The following is a 27,856-nucleotide window of genomic DNA, read 5'->3' as shown; positions in this document are numbered from 1 at the left end:
TCAAGAACTCGGATATGGGCCAACGTGTGTATGGCAAAAATTTTAATTTTCCACGACCTCTCCCCAACACTCAAGGCCCACCGATGCCATTTGTTATGGTTGGGGATGAGGCCTTTCAGATGTGTGAAAACCTACTGAAGCCCTATTCCAGTCGTGACTTGAACCACACTAAAAGGATTTATAACTACAGACTGACCAGGGCCCGAAGAACAGTGGAGTGTACCTTTGGGATTCTAGTCTCAAAATGGCGCATTCTTGCAATAGCCATTAATGTAAAAATGGAGACAGTTGATGAGGTGGTCAAAGCCTGTGTGGTTCTCCACAATTACATTATGGCTAAGGAGCGACCCAACATTGAACTGGATGAACCAGTTGCAAACCCATTGCCAGATTACCAGCATCACCCGCTGCGGTCAACTGTTGAAGTTGGCCACATGCGGGACCAATTTGCTGCCTTTTTTGATTCTGATATTGGACGTGTGGCATGGCAGGACAATATTGTGTAAAATGTCCCGTTGGGTTTGGGTCTGTACCAGTTATGTTTTAAATGTTAATAATATTTGTTGTTAATAAACTACGTGTTTTGTTATCTTGACATTGTCTCCTATGTATTTCCTCTACAAACCACTTAGGTTGTTAATGGTAACGTAGTTGACGTCATTGCTTCCTGATTCTGTTCTGCAGTATCTATTGGACGCAGACTGAATAGACGATGGCTGTTTACAAAACAGATCTATACTCATCAAGTCAGGTGTCAGAAATAATGAATTCATGATGCACAAATAACAGCCTCATGAATTCACTATTTCTGACACATGTCCAGGTGAGTATAGATATGCCTTGTATGACCTCCATCGTCCCTTCACTTTGTGTGAAATAGATTACGTACACAGAAGAGAAAATGGAGGTCATACAAGGAAGTTCTCTGCTCACCAGGTCAGGTGTCATAACTAATGAGTTTTTGGACACATGACCTGTTGAGTATAGTTCTGCTTTGTATTACCGCCATGTTCTTTTCAGTCTGCAACACAGTCACAGAGTAAGCAGAAGGAAGAGATTATGGAGAAAATACAAGTTTTTTTTTTTTGGCCACCTCATATCTCTATACCAAACACAGACAAAGCTGCAGTGTTGTACTTACTAACTACTGGAGCTATGAGGTGGCAAAAAAAATAAGTGCGGCGCAGTGTTTTTATTCGGCGCACGGTGTGTGTTGCTGGCGGCGAAATACACAATTAACCAAACATTATTGGTGGCAAAAAACATTATTATTTTTTACACAAAAAAAAAAATTAACTGCGCCTGCTTGGGGTAGAGTGCCGGAAATGGGGGGTATGTAGCTGTGAAGCTTGACTAACTGGACGACGCAGGGGTGGCAGGAAAAGGGGCAATTAAATTACTGGGGTCTGGCAGTTCGGGGATGGGGCTTGACGCATGAGAGGGCAGAGACACACTGGAAGGGTGAGACAAACCAGACATTACAAACACATTGGGAGGTGAGGGATAGCGATAGTCCTCTATTTCTTTTTTCCTTTCCCTTTTTGGGATCGGCGCTGCATTACGGGGAGCCTCGTTGGGCTCATTTCTAGCGGCCTGGCTGTGGTGGCCGACCTGTCAGGGTCCGTGTGCTGCAGCATGGTTGTGGTGGGGAAGGCCATGCCAGGGTCCATGTGCCGCTGCTGCTGCATGGTTGTGGTGGTGGGGAAGGCCATGCTAGGGTCCGTGTGCCGCTGCTGCATGGTTGTGGTGGGGAAGGCCATGCCAGGGTCCGGCTGCTGCTGCATGGTGGTGTGGGGAAGGCCATGCCAGGGTCCGGTTGCTGCTGTTGCCGCTGCTGCGTGGTTGTGGTGGTGGGGAAGGCCATGCCAGGATCCGTGTGCCGCTGCTGCTGCATGGTTGTGGTGGTGCGGAAGGCCATGCCAGGGTCCGGCTGCTGCTGCATGGTTGTGGTGGTGGGGAAGGCTATGCCAGGGTCCGTGTGCCGCTGCTTCTGCATGGTTGTGGTGGTGGGGAAGGCCATGCCAGGGTCCGGCTGCTGCTGCATGGTGGTGGTGGGGAAGGCCATGCCAGGGTCCGGTTGCTGCTGCTGCATGGTGGTGTCAGTGGAGGAGGTCCAAGCAGGAGCAGCAGTTGTCATGGTGGTGGTGGAGGGCTGTCCAACAGCACTCGGCATGGTGGTGCTGTAGTGGTGTCCGGCAGTGCTTGGAATGGAGGTGGCCGTGCAGTGGTATGCAGCAGAGCTCGGCATTGAGGTCAAGCGTGACAGTGTAGGCACAGGTGGATATGCCTCCACTGCTGAAAATACAGACTCTGCTGCATAGCCTGCACATAAGCAAGCAGCATTGCATGACACTAAGCTGGAGATCAGGAGTAAGGTGTTCCAACATGCCCTGTTCAATTTGATTAAAACAATGATGTGCTGGACTCTGGAGGTCTGCTTTCACTTGGTCAAGGCTTTTGGTGACCACCTGGATACGTGTATTCATATGGCTAATGGCAGTATCCAGTTGGCCACCCATCGCCTTGAGTCCATCATGAAAGACAGAGCTCAAGTGCAAAAACTCGGGCACGAGTGCGAACTCTGCTTCAGGAAAATGGCCGCCGCGATCTCCATCTGCGCACGCGCGGCATCCCGCGGCCATTTTCCTGAAGCCGCGGCCAGCAGAGCGCCGCTTCTGCGCACGCGCGGCCAAAGGAAGATGGCCGCCCCCACCGATCACCAATGAAATAGTGCACATCGCGCTCTTTTAACTCCCCTGTGCAGTGGATTCAGGACCTTGGGCATGCGCACACCACTACGCCACCAACGGAAAACTAAGCAAGATCTGGGGGAAGACACCACGCCCTTTTGACCAGACCAGCCTGATTGACAGGCGAAAACGGCTACTTTGGTAACGTATTTTGGCAGCATAGGTGGGGAATCGGGGTCCAGAAAATACACTGTTGTAATGCACAGCTCAGGCCCTATTTAACAGTATTTTTATCTTATACTGAAAAAACGGGGTGACAGGTTCCCTTTAAGCATCAACTCCTGTGGAATAGAAACATACAAATTAAGGCAATACAATACAACCTAATACACCAAAAAAATACTTACCGTATATACTCGAGTATAAGCTGACCCGAGTATAAGCCGACCCCCCCTAATTTTGCCACAAAAAACTGGGAAAACTTATTGACTCGAGTATAAGCCTAGGGTGGAAAATGCAGCAGCTACCGGTGAATTTCAAAAATAAAAATAGATGCTCCATACCGTTCATTATGGCCCCATAGATGCTCCATAGAAAGCTGTGACATACATAATGCTCTGCACCGTTCATTATGGCCCCATAGATGCTCCACATAAAGCTGTGCCATACATAATGCTCTGCACCGTTCATTATGGCCCCATAGATGCTCCACATAAAGCTGTGCCATATATAATGCTCTGCGCCGTTCATTATTGCCCCATAGATGCTCCATATAAAGCTGTGCCACATATAATGCTCTGCACCGTTCATTATGGCCCCATAGATGCTCCACATAAAGCTGTGCCCTATAGAATGCTCTGCACCGTTCATTATTGCCCCATAGATGCTCCATATAAAGCTGTGCCACATATAATGCTCTGCACCGTTCATTATGGTCCCATAGATGCTCCACATAAAGCTGTGCCATATATAATGCTCTGCACCGTTCATTATGGCCCCATAGATGCTCCACATAAAGCTGTGCCATATATAATGCTCTGCACCGTTCATTATTGCCCCATAGATGCTCCACATAAAGCTGTGCCATATAGAATGCTCTGCACCGTTTATTATGGTCCCATAGATGCTCCACATAAAGCTGTGCCATATATAATGCTCTGCACCGTTCATTATGGTCCCATAGATGCTCCACATAAAGCTGTGCCATATAGAATGCTCTGCACCGTTCAGTATGGCCCCATAGATGCTCCACATAAAGCTGTGCCATATAGAATGCTCTGCACCCTTCAGTATGGCCCCATAGATGCTCCACATAAAGCTGTGCCATATAGAATGCTCTGCACCGTTCATTATTGCCCCATAGATGCTCCACATAAAGCTGTGCCATATAGAATGCTCTGCACCGTTCATTATTGCCCCATAGATGCTCCACATAAAGCTGTGCCATATAGAATGCTCTGCACCGTTCATTATGGTCCCATAGATGCTCCACATAAAGCTGTGCCATATATAATGCTCTGCACCGTTCATTATGGTCCCATAGTTGCTCCACATAAAGCTGTGCCATATAGAATGCTCTGCACCGTTCAGTATGGCCCCATAGATGCTCCACATAAAGCTGTGCCATATAGAATGCTCTGCACCGTTCAGTATGGCCCCATAGATGCTCCACATAAAGCTGTGCCATATAGAATGCTCTGCACCGTTCAGTATGGCCCCATAGATGCTCCACATAAAGCTGTGCCATATAGAATGCTCTGTACCGTTCAGTATGGCCCCATAGATGCTCCACATAAAGCTGTGCCATATAGAATGCTCTGCACCGTTCAGTATGGCCCTATAGATGCTCCATAGAAAGCTGTGCCATATATAATGCTCTGCACCGTTCATTATGGCCCCATAGATGCTCCACATAAAGCTGTGCCATATAGAATGCTCTGCACCGTTCAGTATGGCCCTATAGATGCTCCATAGAAAGCTGTGCCATATATAATGCTCTGCACCGTTCATTATGGCCCCATAGATGCTCCATAGAAAGCTGTGCCATATATAATGCTCTGCACCGTTCAGTATGGCCCCATAGATTCTCCTTATAAAGCTGTGCAATATATAATGCTGCTGCAATAAAAAAAAATGACATGCCTCTCTTGCTGCCCGCAGCTCCTCAGCGTCCCGTTTCGGCGCCTCTCCGCACTGACTGTTCAGGCAGAGGGTGGCGCGCACACTAGTACGTCATCGCGCACTCTGACCTGCACAGTCACTGCAAGAGGACGCGGAAGACAGAGCGGCGCCCGGCATGTGGAACGTGGACAGGTAACTATGACATACTTACCTGCTCCCGGCGTCCCTGGCTCCTTATCCCGGACAGATGATCTCCGGGTGCCGCAGCCTCTTGCTCTGTCAGCGGTCACCATTACGGCTCATTAGAGAAATGAATATGCGGCCCCACCCCTATGGGAGTGGAGTCCATATTCATAACTTTAATGAGCTGTCCCACGTGACCGCTGAACAGGGGAAGAGCTGCGGCACCGAAGACCGTGGGACGGGCAGGGGGAGCGCCGGGACTAGGTGAGTATACGACAGTCCTCTCACCCGCCGACCCCACCGCCGATCATGACTCGAGAGGGGCACTTTCAGCCCAAAAATTTGGGCTGAAAATCTCAGCTTATATTCGAGTATATACGGTATGTTCTCTGGGCAAGGACCGGTCTCAAAAATGCCAGAATGCAGTGGTATTTATATTTTCAGATCCTTGCTCCAGAACCACTAGGAACCCGGCTCTCTTGACGAAGGTCCTTGTTGAAGCGATCCTTCATCGAATGCCAACGTGTTTTGACTTTGAGCACTGTTGAAAAAACAAAAAAGAATGGTTAGACAATGGACTTTTGGCCGTGATCACACAACTGTGTGTGATGAGAGAAACTCCTGAGAGTTTCTCTCATCACACACAGTTGTGTGACCACGGTCAAGGTCACTGCTGCATCACACTGCATTGCAATACTTACAAAATGCATTTCGGACCCGAGTCGGGGCGTTGTCCCAGCCATCCCACATCGCTTTGGCCACCTCATTCCATATCCGCTGGATCGTCACATTGTCCGAGTGCTGTGGAACCCGGGTGTCCCACAACGGGACTCGCTCATGGACCAGGGAGATAAGGCGGTCATTTACAATGAGGTCCTCATCCCGTTCTGGAACCTAAAAAATAAATAAAGCCATTAATGTTGGAGACATTAACATAAGGAAAAGAAAGAAAACAGACAGAAAACTGGCATGAATATTGAAAGTCAAGAAACAAAAGGAGTCAAGAAGAAAAAGGGAAAGAAAGAGGAATGTAAAGAAATGAACATCCAATAGTTAAGTGAGGATACAATAAACAGTCAGCCACATATGCGTACATGCTGCCGCCTTGCCACCCGACCGTGACCCTGCTGCTCCTGCTGAGCCTCTGCCGCAGTGGAAGAAGTTCTCTAAAAAAAGGAAAAAAAATTGTCATATGTGTAGATGTGACAGTAAATACTTACCAATCTGAGAAGGTGAGTACTCACTTCAATGACCTGTTCGGCTTGTGCAGGCCCAGGCCGTTGCTCCTCGTCAGAAGAAGAAGACATTCTGATGCACGCAGAAAGAAAGAAATGGCAGAAATTAGGACATATAGAGACAGAAAATAAAGACATTGGCTAGGATATACTCACATTGTTCAGAGTGTAGATTCCTTCCTGTGTCTGCTCTGCTGCGTCTGCTCTTGTTCCCAGTCTGCTGAGTAGTGACCTGCAAATGTCCACTCCCTCCCTTTATCAGTTTGTATGTGGGGGGTGGCTAATCAGTGTCTAGACATGTTTTCCTGTGGTGCAACGCATGCTTTTGCGAACACATGCGTTCACATAGATAGCAATGCGTTTTTTTGCCGCATTCCTTCCACTAACAACCGCATACTTTTCTAGGCGGCAAATTGACGCCTCTAAAATCACTACATGTAGCGTTTACCGCGCCAAACCGCAGACGACGAAACGCGGCAAAACGCAACCGATCGCAGACACATGCGTCCCTAATGTTAAATACAGGAATACACGACGCATGCGGATACAACCGCAAATGTGAAACCAGCCTACATGGACGGGTCTGCTATTCAGACTCAAAAGTCTAATTATTTTACTTTTCAATTTTTACTCTATGCCTTTTTGATTTTTAATTTTTCCACGGACGAATGGGGTGACGGATCCTTTCAAGGTTCCGATCTCCCCGAACCATCAACAGGCGAGCACGGAGAGTGTCGCCTCTCCGTATCCTCTCCTGCGATGTGCCACGCCTGAGCTGACTTTTAGGGGTGACAGGTCCCTTCAAGGGCACCCTAAAAAAGAGATGGTGGATTACCCTTTTATCCCTGCACCGTCCACGCTGTAATACCTGACCTGCAGCAGAACAGTAGAGTGCGCGCGCTTTCCTCGGCGCTGAAACCCTGTCATCCGCGGCGGCGGACTCTGCTGTTATTCGGTGTGCTGAGAGGCAGTGTGGTTGGATTGCGTTACTATACAGGAGTAGTAGGTATAATTATATAAAGAAAAATTATAAATCAGCACAAGCTTCTATATATTGGGTAAATCAGAATATGAACAATATTCAAGATACATATATTTGTAATTCTTAGTATCGATCTGTGCGCTTAGCTGAAAATATTCTTCGAGATCGGTTTAGTGGAGGGCAGGACGGCATGGAGCTGCTGGAATAAACAACACTTACCGTACACTTTTACTCAGATTACTCACGATACAGAGAGGATTCTGTCAGACTGAGCAGAAATGCCCTGTCCGGCTGAAGACAGTGAATTCCAGCAGCTCCTGTCAGGCTCAGCGAATAGAAGAATACGCGCTCAGGATACCTGACAGGACGCTGCTCTCACCCGACGTATGTCTGGAGCAGATGTTTTTACCCAGCCCGTCCTAGTACCTGTCAGCTGGAAACTGCTATGGCATATGACATTTAAAATCCCGAAAGAGCACAGGTACAGGTGCTCCTCACAAATAATTTGAAAATTTATTTCAGTTATTCAATACAAAAAGTGAAACTCGCATATTATATAGAGTCATTACAAACAGAGTCATCTATTTCAAGTGTTTATTTCTGTTAATGTTGATGATTATGTTATGATTATCTGTGTGTGGTGGCTCTTGAAGCAATGACTCCAGCAGCAGTCCACGCCTTGTGAATCTCCCCTAAATTTTTGAATGGCCTTTTCTTAACAATCCTTTCAAGGCTACGGTTATCCTGGCTGCTTGTGCACCTTTTTCTACGGCACTTTTTCCTTCCACTCAACTTTCCATTAATATGCTTGGATACAGCACTCTGTGACCAGCCAGCTTCTTTAGCAATGGCCTTTTGTGGCTTAGGCTACTTTCACACTAGCGTTAACTGCATTACGTCTCAAAACGTCTTTTTTTCGAAAAAACGCATCCAGCAAAGGTTTTTGCTGGATGCGTTTTTTCCCCATAGACTTGTATTGGCGACGTATTGCGACGGATTGACATACGTCGTGTACGTTTTACGACGGATGCGTCGAAATTTGGCGATACGTCGTTGGCAAAAAACGTTGCTTGTAGCGTTTTTTGTCTCCGCCTAAAAAACGTGTCGCGACGCATCCTGCGGCATGCGTCGTTGACTACAATGGAAGCCTATGAGCGACGGATGCGTCGGGACACGTCGTACGACGCAATGCAGCGCTGCAATACGTTTTTTTACACTGAGCATGCTCAGAAGCTGGATTTTGTTGCCAATTGGCCAGACACCCCCAAATCTATATAAACCTGGCCTGGGCCTTCAACCCCACATATATGGCCGCGTATATACGTGGCACTTATATACGTGGCACTTATATACGTGGCACTTTATAATTATATAATATAAGTGCCACGATATTTCAGTGCCACGTATAACCACGTAGTTATAGTATTTATAGTACGTGGCACTGAAATACGTGGCACTATGACTGTCAGAAAATGTTCATTAAACGGTTAGGTGTGAGGTTAGGGGTAGGGTTAGGGTTTGGATCCCTTTATCATCATCCGTAGTTCATTAATCGGATGAATCCACAGTCGTCTCCGTTGCTGCAGAAGCATCCTACGTCTTTCCGCTGCCGCCTCCTTCTCCCGCACTATGATATCCAGGCGATTCGTCTCAAAGATAACGTCAGTAACCAAACTAGCAATCCTCACAAGAACACCTTCCATCGCTGCCACAAAACTAAAACCCTCAAAGATGGGCTGTAAAAACAGTAACTATATAGTTTTCCATATTTTCCAGTAGCCAATCAAATTTGGGAGCCTCCCATTTTAAAAACGGATCCGTCGTAAAAACGGATGCAACGGATGGTAAAAACGTATGCAACGCATCCAGTATTTTCGACGGAAACGTTTAGCGGATTTGCGACGGATCCGTCGAAATGCTGTATGCGTTGCATACGTTTTTCACTTTTTTTTTACGCATCCGTTTTTTTCGGCAAAAAACGGATTTGCGACGTAATGCAGTTAACGCTAGTGTGAAAGTAGCCTTACCCTCCTTGTGGAGTGTGTCAGTGACTGCAGCAGCAGTCGGCAGTTTTCCCCATGATTGTGGAGCCTACTGAAACAGGCTAAGGGTATGTGTCCACGTTCAGGATTGCATCAGGATTTGGTCAGGATTTTTCATTAGTATTTGTAAGCCAAAACCAGGAGTGGGTGATAAATACAGAAGTGGTGACATGTTTCTATTATACTTTTCCTCTAATTGTTCCAGTCCTGGTTTTGGCTTACAAATACTGATGAAAAATCCTGACCAAATCCTGATGCAATCCTGAACGTGGACACATACCCTTAGGGACCTTTTTAAACGCTTAGGCAGCCTTTGCAGGTGATTTTTTTGCTTTACTTGCCCTTCCTGGGTCCAGCGTGAGTCTCTGCCAGTTTCTCTCGCTTCTCCTTGTGTTTGTTAAGGTAGGTTCACACGAGCGTATAAAAACTTGTTCAGTTTTATCTAGAAAAAAAACAAATATTTTTTTTTTCTACTTGTCATCTGTATATATCCTCCTTTATTGTGTACAGCCAATAAGTGAGCTCATTGCTGTGCCCTGGTATACTGGATAAGCGTCTCGGAGCCGCCAGGTCACTGGCTCCCGCTCTGTCAACAGCAAGCAAAAATAGACTCCGGCTCAGTGCTGGACCTGGGGAGGGTGATGAATACAGTGTCTTTGTTTTGACCCCTTTAAGAACATTTTATAGCTGGACATACATATTTTTTAAATAATACATTGTCTTTTTTTGCAGGTAAACAATAATGAAATGGTAGCCCTCCAGCGAGAGCCGAGCAATCCGTATGACAAGAACGCCGTCAAAGTGAATAATGTTAATGGGGAACAAGTTGGTCACATCAGGAAAGAACTTGCTGCAGCTTTAGCACAAATTATGGACGAGAAGATGGTGAGAATTGAAGGGTAAGTTACAGCTTCACAGAATGCAAGGCTTGTGTCTGTAGCATCTCATATGGTTTATAGCCCTAGTATCATCTGTGCATTTAGCTGGTAATGCTTCTAATTTGACAATTAAGTTATTAAACTTGATGCTCTGGCCTGGACAAATTGGTTCAAATGCATAGCTGAATTAGGGTATGTGCACACGTTGCGGATTTGCCTGTGGAATTTCCTGTGCAGATTCTTCCCTCTCTTGCCAGAAAACGCAGGTGCATTTTTGCTGCGTTTTTCACTGCGTTTTTTCTATGCGGATTTGTATGCGTTTTTGAAAGCTAAATAAAGATCTGTTATTGAAGAAGAAAAAAAAGATTTGTGATGTCATTTCTTGTCCAACCTCCTCTTTTACATTTGTCCAACCCACACCCCATTACACACAGATAGACAGAAGGAATGAGATAGAAGGAAAGAGGCCGGCGTCACACTAGAGAGTTTTACGGACGTATGAGAGGCGCAAAAACTACGCATTGCACACGGACCAATGATTCTCTATGGGGCAGCTCCTATCTGCCGTATATTTTGCAGCCGCATTTTACGGGCGTAGAAAAGCGCAGCATGCTGCGTTTGTCAGCGTATTGCTCAAAATATCCGCCAATGAAAGTCTTGCCAACGGATTACATACAGAACACTGTTTTGGGAACATTTCTGCGTATTGCGCCCGTAAAAAACGGTCCGTATTTTCCTACGCCAAGTGTGGCGCCGGCCTGAGATAGATAGAAGGAATGAGATGGATAGATGTAGATAGATATATGGATAGTTCGGCTACTTTAACAAATCAGTTTTTTTTCCGTCAGGATCGGGTGAATTTTTGAAAAACGGATCCATTGCAAATATTGAAAAACTGATGCAACTGATACTTTTTTTTAAAAAAGAGAGCGAATGGAAAATGTGCATGATTTGAATGGAAACATGCATGAAAAAACGGATTCGGAGGCCGGATACATAATTTCACATCTCAGTTTCATACTTTTTCACTGGATCCATCGCTGTGCGTTTTTTCGCCGGACAGAAAAACCGTTCCTCTGTATGTTTTCTCCATCCGCCGTAAACAGCTTTTTTGACGGATCCGGCAAAAAACGGATGAAACATGTGGCCATCAGGCGCAATCCGGCGCTAATGCAACTCCTATGAGAAAAATACGGATCCGGCGGAAAAAAAAACGGATCCGTTTTTTTCAAAACTCGCCGGATTGGGCCTGACGGCAAAAACCTGATGTGTGAAAATGATGTAGGGTCCCCCTATATTTTATAGCCTGAAAGGCTATGCGGACAGCTGCGGGCTGATATTCATAGCCTAGAGAGGGGCCATGGATATTGCCCCCCCCCCCTCAGCTACAAATACCAGCCGCCACAGAAATGGCGCATCTGCAAGATGCGCCAATTCCGGCACTTAGCCCCTCTCTTCCCACTCCCCTATAGCGGTGGAATACGGGGTAATAAGGGGTTAATGTCACCTTGCTATTGTTAAGGTGACATTAAGCCGGGTTAATGGAGAGGCGTCGGTGAGACGCCTTTCCATTATTAATCCAATAGTAGAGAAAGGGTTAAAAAAATAAATAAAGACACAGCCAGAAAAAAGTATTTTAATATTCTTAATTTAACCATACTTACCATACTCGATCGCCTGCAAAAAATAAAAAAAAATAAACCAACCGTATACTAACTGTCCGTCGTAGTCCAATTAATAACGAGTGTCCCACGATGATCTCTCCTATACAACACTGACATCGGGTGATGTCACTGCTCTATAGGGCCTTCAGTGACACACTGACAGGACACAATGGCTCCTGCAGTGTTATCACTGAGGTTACCTTAGTTCAGGGTCTCACTTTATGGCATTGCTGCGTGGGAACTTTCTCACACAGCAGTGTCACAAGTGAGACTAGAGACTATTTTTTACAGTGGCGGAGGAATACAGTGCGGAAGGATACCTTCCGTCATTTTATTCCTGGAGCCCCTGGAGAGCGGTCGCATCAGCTGATGCTGCTGCTCTCCACGGGAGATCTTCGTGGGACACTCATTTTAATTGGATTTCTGCAGATCAGGGAGTATAGTGTTTTTGTTATTTTAATATTTTTTACAGGTGACACTGGCTACGGGGAACAAAGTGACAAGGTGATGGCGAATATGTACTGTATGTAATGTATGACTGTACTGTATGTATTGTATGTCTACATGTATGTTGTATGTACTGTCATATGTTGTATGTACTGTCATATGTTGTATGTTGTATACAGTGGGGCAAAAAAGTATTTAGTCATTCAGCAATAGTGCAAGTTCCACCACTTAAAAAGATGAGAGGCGTCTGTAATTTACATCATAGGTAGACCTCAACTATGGGAGACAAACTGAGAAAAAAAAAATCCAGAAAATCACATTGTCTTTTTTTTATCATTTTATTTGCATATTATGGTGGAAAATAAGTATTTGGTCAGAAACAAAATTTAATCTCAATACTTTGTAATATATCCTTTGTTGGCAATGACAGAGGTCAAACGTTTTCTGTAAGTCTTCACAAGGTTGCCACACACTGTTGTTGGTATGTTGGCCCATTCCTCCATGCAGATCTCCTCTAGAGCAGTGATGTTTTTGGCTTTTCGCTTGGCAACACGGACTTTCAACTCCCTCCAAAGGTTTTCTATAGGGTTGAGATCTGGAGACTGGCTAGGCCACTCCAGGACCTTGAAATGCTTCTTACGAAGCCACTCCTTCGTTGCCCTGGCGGTGTGCTTTGGATCATTGTCATGTTGAAAGATCCAGCCACGTTTCATCTTCAATGCCCTTGCTGATGGAAGGAGGTTTGCACTCAAAATCTCACAATACATGGCCCCATTCATTCTTTCATGTACCCGGATCAGTCGTCCTGGCCCCTTTGCAGAGAAACAGCCCCAAAGCATGATGTTTCCACCACCATGCTTTACAGTAGGTATGGTGTTTGATGGATGCAACTCAGTATTCTTTTTCCTCCAAACACGACAAGTTGTGTTTCTACCAAACAGTTCCAGTTTGGTTTCATCAGACCATAGGACATTCTCCCAAAACTCCTCTGGATCATCCAAATGCTCTCTAGCAAACTTCAGAAGGGCCCGGACATGTACTGGCTTAAGCAGTGGGACACGTCTGGCACTGCAGGATCTGAGTCCATGGTGGCGTAGTGTGTTACTTATGGTAGACTTTGTTACATTGGTCCCAGCTCTCTGCAGTTCATTCACTAGGTCCCCCTGCATGGTTCTGGGATTTTTGCTCACCGTTCTTGTGATCATTCTGACCCCACGGGGTGGGATTTTGCGTGGAGCCCCAGATCGAGGGAGATTATCAGTGGTCTTGTATGTCTTCCATTTTCTAATTATTGCTCCCACTGTTGATTTCTTCACTCCAAGCTGGTTGGCTATTGCAGATTCAGTCTTCCCAGCCTGGTGCAGGGCTACAATTTTGTTTCTGGTGTCCTTTGACAGCTCTTTGGTCTTCACCATAGTGGAGTTTGGAGTCAGACTGTTTGAGGGTGTGCACAGGTGTCTTTTTATACTGATAACAAGTTTAAACAGGTGCCATTACTACAGGTAATGAGTGGAGGAAAGAGGAGACTCTTAAAGAAGAAGTTACAGGTCTGTGAGAGCCAGAAATCTTGATTGTTTGTTTCTGACCAAATACTTATTTTCCACCATAATATGCAAATAAAATGATAAAAAAAACAGACAATGTGATTTTCTGGATTTTTATTTCTCAGTTTGTCTCCCATAGTTGAGGTCTACCTATGATGTAAATTACAGATGCCGCTCATCTTTTTAAATGGTGGAACTTGCACTATTGCTGACTGACTAAATACTTTTTTGCCCCACTGTATACTGTCGTATGTTGTATGTACGGTCGTATGTTGTATGTACTGTTGTATGTTCTGTCTTATGTTGTGTGTTCTGTCGTATGTTGTATGTACTGTTGTATGTTGTATGTAATGTTGTATGTACTGTCGTATGTTGTATGTAGTGTTGTATGTTGTATGTACTGTCATATGTTGTATGTGCTGTTGTATGTACTGTTGTATGTTGTATGTACTGTCGTATGTTGTATGTAGTGTCGTATGTTGTATGTAGTGTCGTGTGTTGTATGTAGTGTCGTGTGTTGTATGTAGTGTCGTGTGTTGTATGTAGTGTCGTGTGTTGTATGTAGTGTCGTATGTTGTATGTAGTGTCGTATGTTGTATGTAGTGTCGTATGTTGTATGTTCGTTTTTTTTTTTTTCATTCAACACATTAGCCGGATGATGGAACTACTACTGTCCCATCATTGGCTAATGTGTCACTCACTGTCACTGTAGCAGACAAAGCCCGATGGGACTTGTAGTCCCATCGGACGATGCCTGCACGCGCACACACCCCAAAGACCCCTCACAGCCCACCGCAGACCCCCGACAGCCCGCCGCAGACCCCCGACAGCCCCGCACAGACCCCCAGCAGCCCCGCACAGACGCCCGACAGCCCCGCGATCCCCGCAGACCCCCACGATCGCCGGACACAGCCCCGCAGACACACACAAACACCCGCACACAGACACGCACAACTTCCCCGCACACAGTCTTTTTTAGATCTGCGGTTTTGCTGCGGATATGCCCGACTCCATGCAAGTCAATGGGTGCAGAAACGCTGCAGATCCGCACAAATAAATTACATGCTCCTTCTTTTAACCCGCAGCGTTTTCAGTGCGGAATTTTCCGCACCATTAGCACAGCATTTTTTTTTTCCATTGATTTACATTGTACTGTAAATCACTTGCAGGAAATCCGCAACGTGTGCACATGGCCTTAGTGTGTGTGATTAGCCATTACAGTCATGATCATTTGTTTCCATATATGTATTATCAATAATTGATTAAACTAGTTGGCCTGTGCAAAATTTTCGCACAATAGTCGTCGGGGGCGCAGGCAATTTCCAAAAAAGCGAACTGGTGAAATGTAAATGTATTTAATGACATGATGAACACAGTCAGGTATTTATATATAGATTGTTAATACAAAATTTTTTTTTGATAAGTAGAGGCCAAAAAAATGTCTTAGCAAAATAAAATATCGCTGTTATAAAACCTCCTTAAACACAACATAGGGGGTGATGATGTCAGTCTCGAATGAAGAGGCCTGCGTAAGTTGGGTTCAGGTGGTTGTAAACTTCCCACCATGTGATAAACCTGGCCATGTATTTTCCAATATTTTTATTTTGGTTTCATTTTAGTAACATAACATGACTCATGTTTATAGGCATTGTTTGCCATTAAGTAACATATAATACAATGATATTTGACATATAATAATTGTCTATAATGCTTTGTTTTGTTTTGTTATCAACATTCAATTTTAAGCGTTTCAAACGCTTTATAACGCTTTAAAGTTATAATAGCCTGGCCATGTATTTTGAAACAATACGGCCCCCTGCCAGGAATATTGACAGTTCACTTGAACTGAAGCAAAAGCCAAAGCATTATTAAATTGCCATATATTTTGCAAATAGTTTTGAGCTACGTGATCAATCTTTTCAATAAGTGTCTGAAGTTCTTTACTAACAGTAATGGCATGTAATTGAACCTTTCCCTTGTGGCAACAGATGGAAGCAGATGGGTCACGATCGACTTCACCTAAATAGAGCTTTGCTGAACAATGTGGACATACCTTATCCATACTCCTAACACTGTGGGTTTTAACATCATTGTCTGGAAATAATAAGCGAGCACAACAGTATGTCATTGGAAGTGAATGTTGGCACCTCCTTGCACAGATGTCTTGTAGACTCGGGAAGTAATCAGGTGGAACTAAATCGATACAGTGCTCTTGCAGTAGTGTTCTACGCTGATTCACTATGTGTTGTCTGTGCTTCTGTTGAGCCTGTCTATGGTTTTAAAAGTCGTTGTTTCCTTTGTTCATGACGTTGTAGCTAGTGATGAGTGAGTATACTCGTTGCTGGGGTTTTCCAGAGCACGCTTGGGTGGTCTCCGAGTATTTATGACTGCTCGGAGATTTAGTTTTCCGTGCCTCAGCTGGATGATTTACGGCTGCTAGCCAGCCTGAGTACATGTGGGGGTTGCCTGGTTGCTAGGGAATCCCCACATGTAATCAAGCTGTCTAGTAGCTGCAAATCATCCAGCTGCGGCAAGAAAAACTAAATCTCTGAGCAGTCATAAATACTCGGAGACCACCCGAGCGTGCTCGGGAAAACCCGAGCAACGAGTATACTCGCTCATCACTAGTTGTAGCCTGTTTGATGTTCGCTGAGATGGTGTCTGAAGAGGTCTGGGACGTCTCGTTCGTGTTGGCCTGCTTCGAGGCCTGCTTTTTATACGCCTCTTCCTAGTCTTCCTGCAAAGTAATTCCAAACCAAAACAATGTCAGGTCTGTGCTCCAAATGCAGCTTGAAATGTACAATAGGCAGTGAATGTTTCCAATAGAATAAGCAGTGCATGTTTCCAAATGTGTTTGCATGTGTGACTCACCTGCAGTGAAGTGTGCAATCTGTTAGGATTTGTTTGTGATGTCTGTAAGCTGCTTTGTAGTGTTGTGCTTTGGGGTAGTGTGGGGCCTCCAGGTCATTTTTCCTTACTGCAGGTTTATCAAAATTAATGTTTAAACTGTATTTTGTGATCGCATTGTGGATGTGTGGTTTGTTTGGCTATTTTCTTGCTGAAGGGGGCAAGTTTACCTTTCAAGTGGTGTATCATTTGTTTGTGTGGGTGCAGTATGAACGGAGATGCAAAGTAATCACAGAAAGAGTGTTTAGAAATGATATATAAGTATTGCTATGTATTTATTTATTTTCTTGTAAAGCTGCGTTGAAGCTGTCAGGTTCTTTATTCTCACTGTTTAGGGGCTCCTTTACTATAATGGTCACTCCCTGTAAATGCTTCTGCAGAGAGCAACTACAAAACAGCCAAATGTTCCCTAACCAGTGGCTCCGGAGCCACATATGGCACTGTCAGGGCGCCTCCATGAGGACTATGTTGTGGTGCCCCACTTACTAACCTTACGTTATTATTATTATTCATTTTTATAGCGCCATATATTCCATGGCGCGTTACACGTGGAAGGGGCAATTATAGACCAGTACAATAAACATGAGCAAAGCAAGGCACACACAAGTACAGAGGGAGAGAGGACCCTGCCCGCAAGGGCTCACAGTCTACGTTATCTTGTGAAGTCCGATTCTAAAAATCCACTCCTTATACTCCTGCCTGAATGTAGCCTGAAACTCTACACAGTTTTAAAGATGATAGAAATAAGTGATTCATGTCTGTGGCATCATTCTGCAGGGCTTATAGTGAATCAGGTGGGGTGTTCTTGCAGACAAGATAAAGGGGGGTCCTTCTGCAGTCCGGTCCTACAACTACAGAGCTGTAATATGGGTGCCATTGCCCTAATGTCATCACGATGCAGTGATCTTTTTTCCTCTCAGTCTTGCACAGTATATAAAGCAGACATGTAATATTAATATTAAGAGATTTCTGTGTGAAATAACATAATTTTTTCTCCTTACACAGTGTAGTTCCATATGGTTCACACAATGCTTTCACAATGCCGGTCACCCTGAGTTTTTGGGGAAGGGAAGAAAACAAGCAACATGTTCTGGACCATATGAAGAAAAAGGGTTATAAACTTGAGCCGGTTTCCAAAAGTGAGTAGTAGTAGTAGTAGTAGCAGCGGCCTTACTGTCTGTTTTGTATTCAAGAAAAAGATGAGTAATGTATATATGACTTGATGGATGAACAAGTGTGGAGATGAAGAGGAACCGGCACTAAGAGTAAGTTGCCCAGGAGAGCATGAGTCAGAGTTGTTCTCTGCATTCTGCAGGAGCGCACAGCTTCTGCCCTCCTGACTAACAACCCGAACTGTGTGCGCTCTGACACCGCAGGCAGAGGAAGCTCTACCCCTGCAGCATTTCAGGAGTGCCCCCTGCTGTCTTGCCTGTATACTCTTTCTTCACAGGAACTGTGGTTTGATCAGACCATGTTCTTGTACAGTAAGACACAGCCATTACACAGTACACATCAGGGAGGGGCACATTTATAAGATTATTTCATCACAGGAACATTTTATTTTAACACATCCAATTGTCGAACTTATTATTACCATATATACTCGTGTATAAGCCGAGATTTTCGCTGAACGTCCCTGCATCTCCGTTGTCCCGGTGCGGCAGCGCTTCCTGTGCTGAGCAGTCACGTGGTACTGCTCATTAAGGTAATGAATATGCACGCGTCTCCACTCCCATAGATGTGGAGCGCATATTCATTACCTTAATGAGCAGCACCACAAGACCACTCGGCACAGGAAGAGCTGCCATCAGACAGCAGAGATGCAGGGACGTGCAGAGACGGCGCAAGGAGGGTGAGTATGACGGGGGGGGGGGGGGGAGCCGAGCCGAGCCATGCATACATGGATGGGACGGGGGAGCCGAGCCATGCCATGCATACAAGGATGGGACGGGGGAGCCGAGCCATGCCATGCATACAAGGATGGGATGGGGAAGCCGAGCCATGCCATGCATACAAGGATGGGATGGGGAAGCCGAGCCATGCCATGCATACAAGGATGGGATGGGGAAGCCGAGCCATGCCATGCATACAAGGATGGGATGGGGAAGCCGAGCCATGCCATGCATACAAGGATGGGATGGGGAAGCCGAGCCATGCCATGCATACAAGGATGGGATGGGGAAGCCGAGCCATGCCATGCATACATGGATGGGATGGGGAAGCCGAGCCATGCCATGCATACAAGGATGGGATGGGGGAAGCCGAGACATGCCATGCATACAAGGATGGGATGGGGGAAGCCGAGCCATGCCATGCATACAAGGATGGGATGGGGAAGCCGAGCCATGCCATGCATACAAGGATGGGATGGGGAAGCCGAGCCATGCCATGCATACAAGGATGGGATGGGGAAGCCGAGCCATGCATACAAGATGGGACGGGGAGCCATGCATACGATGGGACCTGGGGACCTATGCATACGAAGGGGGGAGCCACACAGAGCAGGACAGGACGGGGGAACCAAGCATAGCAGGACAGGGATGAGGGGACAATACATACCCGGCTTATAATCGAGTCAATAAGCTTACCCAGTTTTCCGTGGCAAAATTAGGTGCCTCGGCTTATACTTGGGTCGGCTTATACTCGAGTATATACGGTAGTTATTTTATGTTTTGGCGCTTTTACACAATAAAAACTATTTTATAGAAAAAAATATTTTTGCATTTCTTTATTCTGAGAACTTTATTTATTTTTCCGGTGATGGAGCTGTATGGTGATTTGTATTGTTGCGGGACAAGATAACATTTTCAGCGGTACCATGTTTATTTATATCCGTCTTTTTGATCGCGTGTTATTCCACTTTTTGTTCGGCAGTATGATAATAAAGCATTGTTTTTCTCCTACGTATCATTGGGGGACACAGGACGAATGGGTGTTATGCTGCTGCCACCAGGAGGACACTAAGTTAAACACACACAAAAGATTAACTCCTCCCCTGCAGTATACACCCACAGGCTGGACAATCCAGAGCCAGTTCTTACTTAGTGTCTCAGGAGGCACTTGGGTCCTCAGGACCCCACCAATTTTTGTTTTTAACGGAAGGGAGCGACAGGCAAATTTTCAGCTCTGATCTCTCCCGCACCAACAACGGGCAAGTACATGGAGCGTTCCTCCTGTATCCTTTCCCGCGACGATGGACGCCAGCCCTGGCTCACTTTCCAGTGTGGCGACGGTTCCTTAGCGTTCCGATCTCCCTCCCTCCCTGTCAGGCGACCACGGGGACTAATCATCCACCTAAGTTTCCTGGAGCCAGGGCACAGCCGGACAGAATGCCATGGCGTCCGTGCAGCCGCCCACTGCATCACCACTGAACATAGCGGATGTTGCACGGCGGCAGAAGCTCTCCACCCTCTCCCTACTAAGGTGAAGGTGGATGGAGCATCGGCCCCATCGCACAAGGTAAGTGCGGGGGCCGACCAGCTGACAGGGGACCGCCCGTTCAGGGATCCCTTTTCCTCCTTCTAATGCGGCGCTGCAGCCGCGGGGCATCCCTCCCTCATACAGCAGGATGGCGGTGGCAATGGCAGCGTTCCGACGCGCATAGCAGGGAATCCACCGCCCGCCCACGACACGCCCCCCCCCCTCTCTCTCTCTCTCTCTCTCTGGGCGCTTCTCGTTCCCGAGAAGCGCCCTTCTCACATCTCGGCGGCCATCTTGGACCAGGAAGTGCGCTGGCGGCTCTGCAGCACCACAGCGCACAGGACTTCAGGATCTCCCTGCCAAGCACCGCAGAACTTGGTGAGACGCACTCAGTAGGATTGTCTCTTCCCCTGCCAGTACGCTCACTTCACGGCAAGATGTCACAGTCTAAGCAAAAACGGACTGGAAAGACCCACTCTGTTATTTTTGCTGTGTGCACCTCCTGCAAGGTATCTCTGCCCCGAGGTCACACTACCCCGCTGTGCTCCGCCTGCGAAATGTCTGCGGCACAGGATACTCCGGCCTCTGACCCGGAATGTAGTGAGCCTAGTACCCCCGCATGGGCGTCCTCCCTTGCTCGATCTGTGGCATCCTTGGAAAGGACGATACAGTCCCTCCGTGACCCGTCCCTTACCCAGGGCGCTTCCACGGATGATGTAACGCGGCCTAAGAACCCCTCTCGGCCTAGAGGTCGTACCGTTTCCAGAAGCCCTCTCTCATCTAGAAAGAAGTCCAGGGTAATATCTCCGGTCCGTGATCAGCCCTCCGGCTCAGAGAGCGAAGTCTCTCGTCACTCATCCCCAGCTCATAGCAGGGAATCCTTTCTGGACGACGCATCCAGCGTGTCCTGTTCCCCAGAGTATCGTCACGACCAAGAGACCCTAGATTCTCTCATAGACTCTGTAAGTCAGATGCTACAGTTAGAGGAGGAAACCCCGTCCAAGGCGGTTCATCCCGTGTCATTCGGGCGAACCACAAAGGCTCATAGATTTTTTCCTACGCATCCTCAATTCAAGGACATTGTCGATCTCCACAGAGTCCGTCCGGATAAACGCTTCTCAGGTCAGAAGGCTATGCAATTGAAGTATCCGTTTGCTCAGGACCTTGCTAAGGAGTGGTCTCAGTCACCCTCCGTGGACCCGCCAGTGTCGCGGCTAGCCACCAAGGCGGTTCTATCCTCCTCCGAGGGCGCGTCCATCAAGCATCCCACTGATAGACAAATTGATCAGATGGCTCGCTCGGCTTTTGAAGCTTCCTCGGCTTCTCTCTTCCCTTCTTTTGCCGCCACATGGGTCGCAAAAGCCATGACCCATTGGGCCGAGTCTTTAGCCTCTACAGCACTACACGCCGACTTACCCCCCGAGGTTTCACACCTGGCCACTCAGATTGCCAGAGCGGGGGACTTTGTAGTTTCCGCATCCTTAGACGCGGCCAACTGTGCCTCACAGGCAGCGGCCAATGCTGTCACGATCCGCAGATCCCTTTGGCTCAGGGACTGGAAAGCGGACTCAGGATCCAAAAAATCTCTCGCGTCCCTTCCATACCAGGGCGAACGCCTTTTTGGGGACAAACTAGATAAAATAATCGCAGACTCCACAGGGGGAAAGAGCAAATTCCTTCCCCAGCAACGGACCTTTCGCCCCTTTCGCAACCAACAGGGCCGAGGCCGATATTTCCGTTTCGGCTCCAATTGGTCCAATCCTCCCTCCGCGCCACCCGGCGCCGGGAGAGGTCAGCGCAAGGACAGAACCTCCCAGCCATCTTACAAACCTTCTCCCTCTTGGAGAGGCAGACCCAGACAACAGGGGTCCAGGGGGCCCAGACCTAACAGGTCTCCACCTCAATGACTCTTGGCAGACGCCAAAGGACACCGACAGAGTTGGCGGCCGCCTACTCTTCTTTCGGGACGCGTGGCTCTCGGTAGTTCCCGACCGATGGGTCCGCGAACTGGTATCCTTCGGTTACAAGATAGTTTGTCTCTCTCCCCCCATCTCGTTTCTTCCAGTCCCCTCCTCCCAGAGCAAGGGTCCGTCAGTATTTTCAGGCCATAAGATCGCTATGGGAAGACGGGGTCATCATCCCGGTACCTCAGAACGAGAGGTACCAAGGTTTCTATTCCAATCTTTTCATTGTACCAAAGAAGGACGGCTCAGTACGTCCAATATTGGACCTCAAGCTCCTCAACAAGTACGTCCGTGTACGTCAATTCCGTATGGAGTCCCTCCGCTCGGTAATTGCCTCTCTGGAAGAGGGCGAGTTCCTTGCATCTCTAGATGTTCAAGACGCTTACCTGCACATTCCCATCCTACCGTCTCATCAGCGCTTCCTCCGCTTCGCGGTCCAGGGGCACCATTTTCAGTTTGTCGCCCTACCTTTCGGGCTGGCCACTGCTCCTCGGGTGTTCACCAAGGTCATGGCAGCTGCCGTGGCCATTCTACATGCTCGAGGCATAGTGGTGTTGCCCTACTTGGACGACATCCTCATAAAAGGCCCCTCCTTCCGGTCCTGTTCAGAAGCGGTAGACCTCACTATAAATACCTTTTTGCGCCTGGGCTGGAAAATCAATTTCAAAAAATCTTCCCCAGTCCCGGCCCAAACCATATCCTACCTGGGAATGATCTTAGACTCCTCTCAGGGTCTAGTACTTTTGCCTCCGGAAAAGGTATCCACTCTTCAGAGAGAAGTCCGGAAGCTTACTCAACCTCGCTCTCACTCCCTACGCTTCTCCATGAGGGTACTCGGCAGGATGGTGGCGGCAATGGAGGCAGTGCCCTTTGCGGTTTTTCACCTCCGTCCCTTACAACACGCCATTCTGGCAGTATGGGACAGGAATCCCGCCTCGCTCGACCGCCGTCTCCTTCTCTCTCGCCCAATCAGACAGTCCCTCAGGTGGTGGACCAAGAGGTCCTCCCTGACTCGGGGGAAGTCTTTCCTTCCGGTGCACTGGCTGGTTGTCACAACGGACGCCAGTCTCTTCGGCTGGGGTGCAGTGTTCCAGCGCCACTCGACTCAGGGTCGCTGGTCTCCGCAGGAGTCCCAGCTGCCCATCAATATCCTAGAGATTCGGGCAATCAGACTGGCTCTCCATCATTTTCAGCCGTTCCTCTCCGGCCGTGCGGTCAGAGTCCAGTCCGACAACGCCACTGCGGTAGCCTACATCAACAGCCAAGGGGGCACTCGCAGCAAGGCGGCCATGGTCGAGGTGACGCTAATTCTCCGCTGGGCCGAGACACATCATTCCATACTCTCAGCAGTTTTTATCCCAGGCGTGGAAAACTGGGAAGCGGACTTTCTCAGTCGCCACAGCCTCGATCCCGGAGAGTGGTCTCTCCATCCCGCAATCTTTCACCAGATATGCTCTCGATGGGGGACCCCGGACGTGGACCTAATGGCATCTCGCCTCAATTGCCAGGTTCCCGTCTTCATGGCCAGGTCTCACGACCCCTCAGCCTTCGGAGCCGACGCTCTCGTCCTCTCATGGCAGGGTTTCAGACTCCCATACATCTTTCCCCCAATTCCTCTTCTGACAAAGGTGATCAGGAAGATCAAGGCAGAACGGATCCCAGTACTTCTCATCGCTCCGGACTGGCCGCGCAGGACATGGTATGCCGAGATGGTTCAACTGGTCTCAGACGTACCTTGGAGGCTGCCGAGTCGCGCAGACCTCCTGTCTCAAGGGCCCATTTACCACCCGAACTCAGAGGCCCTGTGTTTAACGGTGTGGCCGTTGAGTCCTGGGTACTGAGGCAGAAGGGGTTGCCCCAGACGGTGATATCTACCATGCTCCGCGCACGCAAGCCTTCTTCTATGCGCATCTACCACCGCGCCTGGAAGGCATACTTCGCCTGGTGCAGGAAGCGGGGACGTTTCCCCCTCCGTTTTTCTATCCCTCACATTTTGGAATTCCTCCAATCAGGCGTAGACTTGGGTCTTGCTCTCAGCTCTCTTAAGGGCCAAATTTCTGCTCTCTCGGTTCTTTTTCAGAGAAAGATTGCAAACAGATTGCAGGTCAGGACCTTCATCCAGGGTGTTTCTCATATGGCTCCGCCTTACAAGATGCCCTTGGAACCATGGGACCTGAACCTAGTTCTCTGTGCTCTTCAAGAGCCCCCCTTTGAGCCCTTGCATGAAGTGTCTTTGCTGTTCTTGTCTTGGAAGATTGCCTTCCTCGTGGCTGTCACGTCTATTAGACGTGTCTCTGAGCTGGCAGCTCTGTCGTGCCGACCTCCTTTCCTCGTGTTCCACCAGGACAAGGTGGTTCTGCGGACATGTCCGACTTTTCTTCCGAAGGTCGTTTCCTCCTTCCATCTTAATGAGGAGATTGTCCTTCCCTCACTGCCCTGCTCCTTCCCACCGCACGGAAAGGGCGCTCCACACTCTGGACTTAGTGAGGGGTCTCAGACGTTACGTCTCCAGGACTGCGTCTCTCCGTAGGTCAGACGCCTTGTTCGTTCTTCCGAAGGGGCCACGGAAGGGACTACCCGCTTCCAAGGCCTCCATTGCCAAGTGGATTCGTTCCGCCATCCAAGAGTCCTACCGTGTCAAGGGTCACGCCGCACCTCCGGGGATCAAGGCTCATTCTACCCGGTCAGTCGGCGCGTCCTGGGCCATCCGGCACCAGGCATCGGCAGCACAGGTCTGCAAGGCTGCTACATGGTCCAGTCTACATACGTTCACGAAACACTACCATGTGCACTTTCAGGCTTCGGCAGACGCTTCCGTCGGTAGGCGAATCCTACAAGCGGCTGTGTCTCATCTGTAGTTTGTAGGCTCGCACAGCATTTATAACTTCTGGTGACCCACCCAGGGACTGCTTTGGGACGTCCCATTCGTCCTGTGTCCCCCAATGATACGTAGGAGAAAAGGAGATTTTTGTGTACTCACCGTAAAATCTTTTTCTCCGAGTCATCATTGGGGGACACAGCACCCTCCCTGTTAGCCTAGTTGGCTCAATTGTTCTTTTCAGTCTGTGTTTTGACTATGACATGTTTTCTGTTTGTTAACTGGCTTACTCCTACTGCTTTGTTACCGAACTGGCTCTGGATTGTCCAGCCTGTGGGTGTATACTGCAGGGGAGGAGTTAATCTTTTGTGTGTGTTTAACTTAGTGTCCTCCTGGTGGCAGCAGCATAACACCCATTCGTCCTGTGTCCCCCAATGATGACTCGGAGAAAAAGATTTTACGGTGAGTACACAAAAATCTCCTTTTTGCCTTGTTTTTTTTTTTATTGCGCTCACTAAAGGGGTTAACTAGTGGGACAGTTTTACTGGTCGGGTCGTTACGGACGCAGCAATACCAAATATGTGTACTTTTATTGTTTTGTTTGTTTTTTTCATATAAATATTTATGGAAACGATATCTTTTTTTTTACTTTAGATTTTGTTAAAAAATATATTTTTACAATTATTTAAATTTTTTTTTTTTTTTTTTTTTTTTTTATAACTTTTGTACTTTGTCCCATTATGGGACCATCATTTTTTGCAGGTTGATTGCTTCTACAGCATGGGGATGCAGAAGCATCTCTGCTGTGCAAACTGTCATCTCTGCACTCACAGGGAAAGTTGCTGATCACGTACTGCTCATGATGACCAAGTTTCCTAGCTCTGGTGACCCGGATGTCGTCATGATGACATCCGGTCACCATGGCAACGTGTCGCGGTGTTTCCCATCCAAACACAGAGGGGTTAACAGGCTCCCAGAATGCTGCGATCATGTTCGATAGCAGTATTTCGGGGTTTAAAGTGCTGGGAACGGTGCGTGACCTCTACTGGCACTTAGTGCCGGGTGTCAGCTGTCAGAATCAGCTGACACCTGGCGGCGATCGCCCACACACCACCTGTGTGCGCAGGCGATCGCGTGGGCATAATAATCTGTCCCTGGTCAAATAGGCCCAGTGCACATGGACGGATTATTACATCTGATGTCAGAATAGGGTTAAGTATTTTTCATCATAAGAGTAACATTTTTAATTCTAAAACTCGATACTGAGACGTTTGATTACGTCTGATTTGATTATGCTAGAGCGTGCATTCCTTTGTTACGGAAAAGTGATATCACTCCGACAATCTCACTCTGGTTTTCCAAAATAAATGAGACTATGCTAATGGTGGAGTTCGCCTCAAAATTAATAACTCTCATGATACAGGAAAGATATATATCTTGGTACCGTGTTAGCCAGTAGATAGAAAAATGTTTAGAATTGAGTCTTTTCAGTTAGCCATTAAAAGGTATCAACCACTGAGGACTCTCAATTCTAAACATTTTTCTAAAGGTACCTTCACACTAAACGACTTTGCAGCGATAATGATAGCGATCCGTGACGTTGCAGCGTCCTGGATAGCGATATCGTTGTGTTTGACACGCAGCAGCGATCTGGATCCTGCTGTGATATCGCTGGTCGTTGCTGAAAGTTCAGAACTTTATTTCGTCGTCAGATCGGCGTGTATCGTCGTGTTTGACAGCAAAAGCAACGATGCCAGCGATGTTTTACAGTGGTAACCAGCAGGTCCGCGCTTAGTAACCCGATGTTTACCCTGGTTACCATTGTAAATGTAAAAAAAACAAATAGTACATACTCACCTTCTGCTGTCTGTCACACGTCCCTCGCCGTCTGCTTCCCGCACTGACTGCTGCCCTGCGCTTAGTAACCCGATGTTTACCCTGGTTACCCGGGGACCTCGGCATCGTTGGTCGCTGGAGAGCTGTCTGACAGCTCTCCAGCGACCAAACAGCGACGCTGCAGCGATCAGCATCGTTGTCGATATCGCTGCAGCGTCGTTTAGTGTGAAGGTACCTTTACTCTCATGACAAATTCTTCACAACATGGTTCTATTGGATGAAGTTTAATTATCTGCTGATTATCTCAGCTAAGTCCACACTTTCGGAGCCTCTCTGTTCCCCTTGCCCTCTTTCCTGGACTTCCCATCACCTTTATCTTCGTGTGTATTTATGGTCTTCACTTCTTCTGCTGCTTTTTCTTTCTTATTCCCCCTTGTTAACTTACAGTAGTATGTAATAACTCAGCATTTAATTTTGTGTCACTATGTAGGTAATATTATTATATAACATGTTGAACCAATGTACAACCTGTGACTGTACCTTGGATTGTGTTTTCTTTACTCTATTTTCCCTTAAGGCTGTGTGCTCAATTTGCGTTTTTTATGCATTTCCGCTGCAAGTTTTGCCGCAGCGGAAAAGCATAAAAACACATTCCCATGCAATTCTATGGGATTCCGCCATTGCTGTGCGGAATCGCATAGCGGTAAAATCCACAGCATGTTCATTATTTCTGCGGAATCGCTGAAATTCCACATCTATAGGATTTCATTGAAACACTCACTTTACGCATGCGCCCACCATGCGTAAAGTGAGCGCTTCATGTGCGGATGGTACCCAGCGTCTGGAGGAGAGGAGACTCTCCTTCAGGCCCTGGGTACAATAGTCCTGTAAAAAAAAAAAAAAATTTTAAATAAAAAATAGGGATATACTTACCTTCTGATGGCCCCCGAAGTCCTCCCGCCTCTCAGCGGTGCACGCGGCGGCTTCCGTTCCCAGGGATGCATTGCGCGAATCACCTGAGATGACGTCACGCGACCATGACGTCACAAAGGTCCTTCGCGCAAAGCATCCCTGGGAATGGAACGTACCGTGAGCGCCGCTGAGGAGATCGGAGGCCGTCGGAAG

At 47.5% G+C, this 27,856-nt stretch overlaps 1 protein-coding gene across 3 annotated transcripts in view; it reads left to right on the top strand.

Moving 5' to 3' along the window:
- The window catches only part of HLTF (helicase like transcription factor), a 136,274-nt gene that overhangs the window by 6,127 nt on the left and 102,291 nt on the right, over positions 1-27,856 (top strand). For all 3 annotated transcript variants that reach the window (XM_077290834.1, XM_077290835.1, XM_077290836.1), the window contains exons 3-4: positions 9,986-10,152; positions 17,699-17,832. In XM_077290834.1, coding sequence (XP_077146949.1) covers positions 9,986-10,152; positions 17,699-17,832 — 301 coding nt within the window. The remainder of the gene's footprint in view (positions 1-9,985; positions 10,153-17,698; positions 17,833-27,856) is intronic.

The sequence above is a fragment of the Ranitomeya variabilis genome, chromosome 2, assembly GCF_051348905.1.
Source record: "Ranitomeya variabilis isolate aRanVar5 chromosome 2, aRanVar5.hap1, whole genome shotgun sequence".
In the NCBI taxonomy this organism is placed as follows: Eukaryota; Metazoa; Chordata; class Amphibia; order Anura; family Dendrobatidae; genus Ranitomeya; species Ranitomeya variabilis.
Note: the sequence above shows the minus strand (reverse complement) of the source record. Positions and strands in the feature narration are given on the sequence as shown.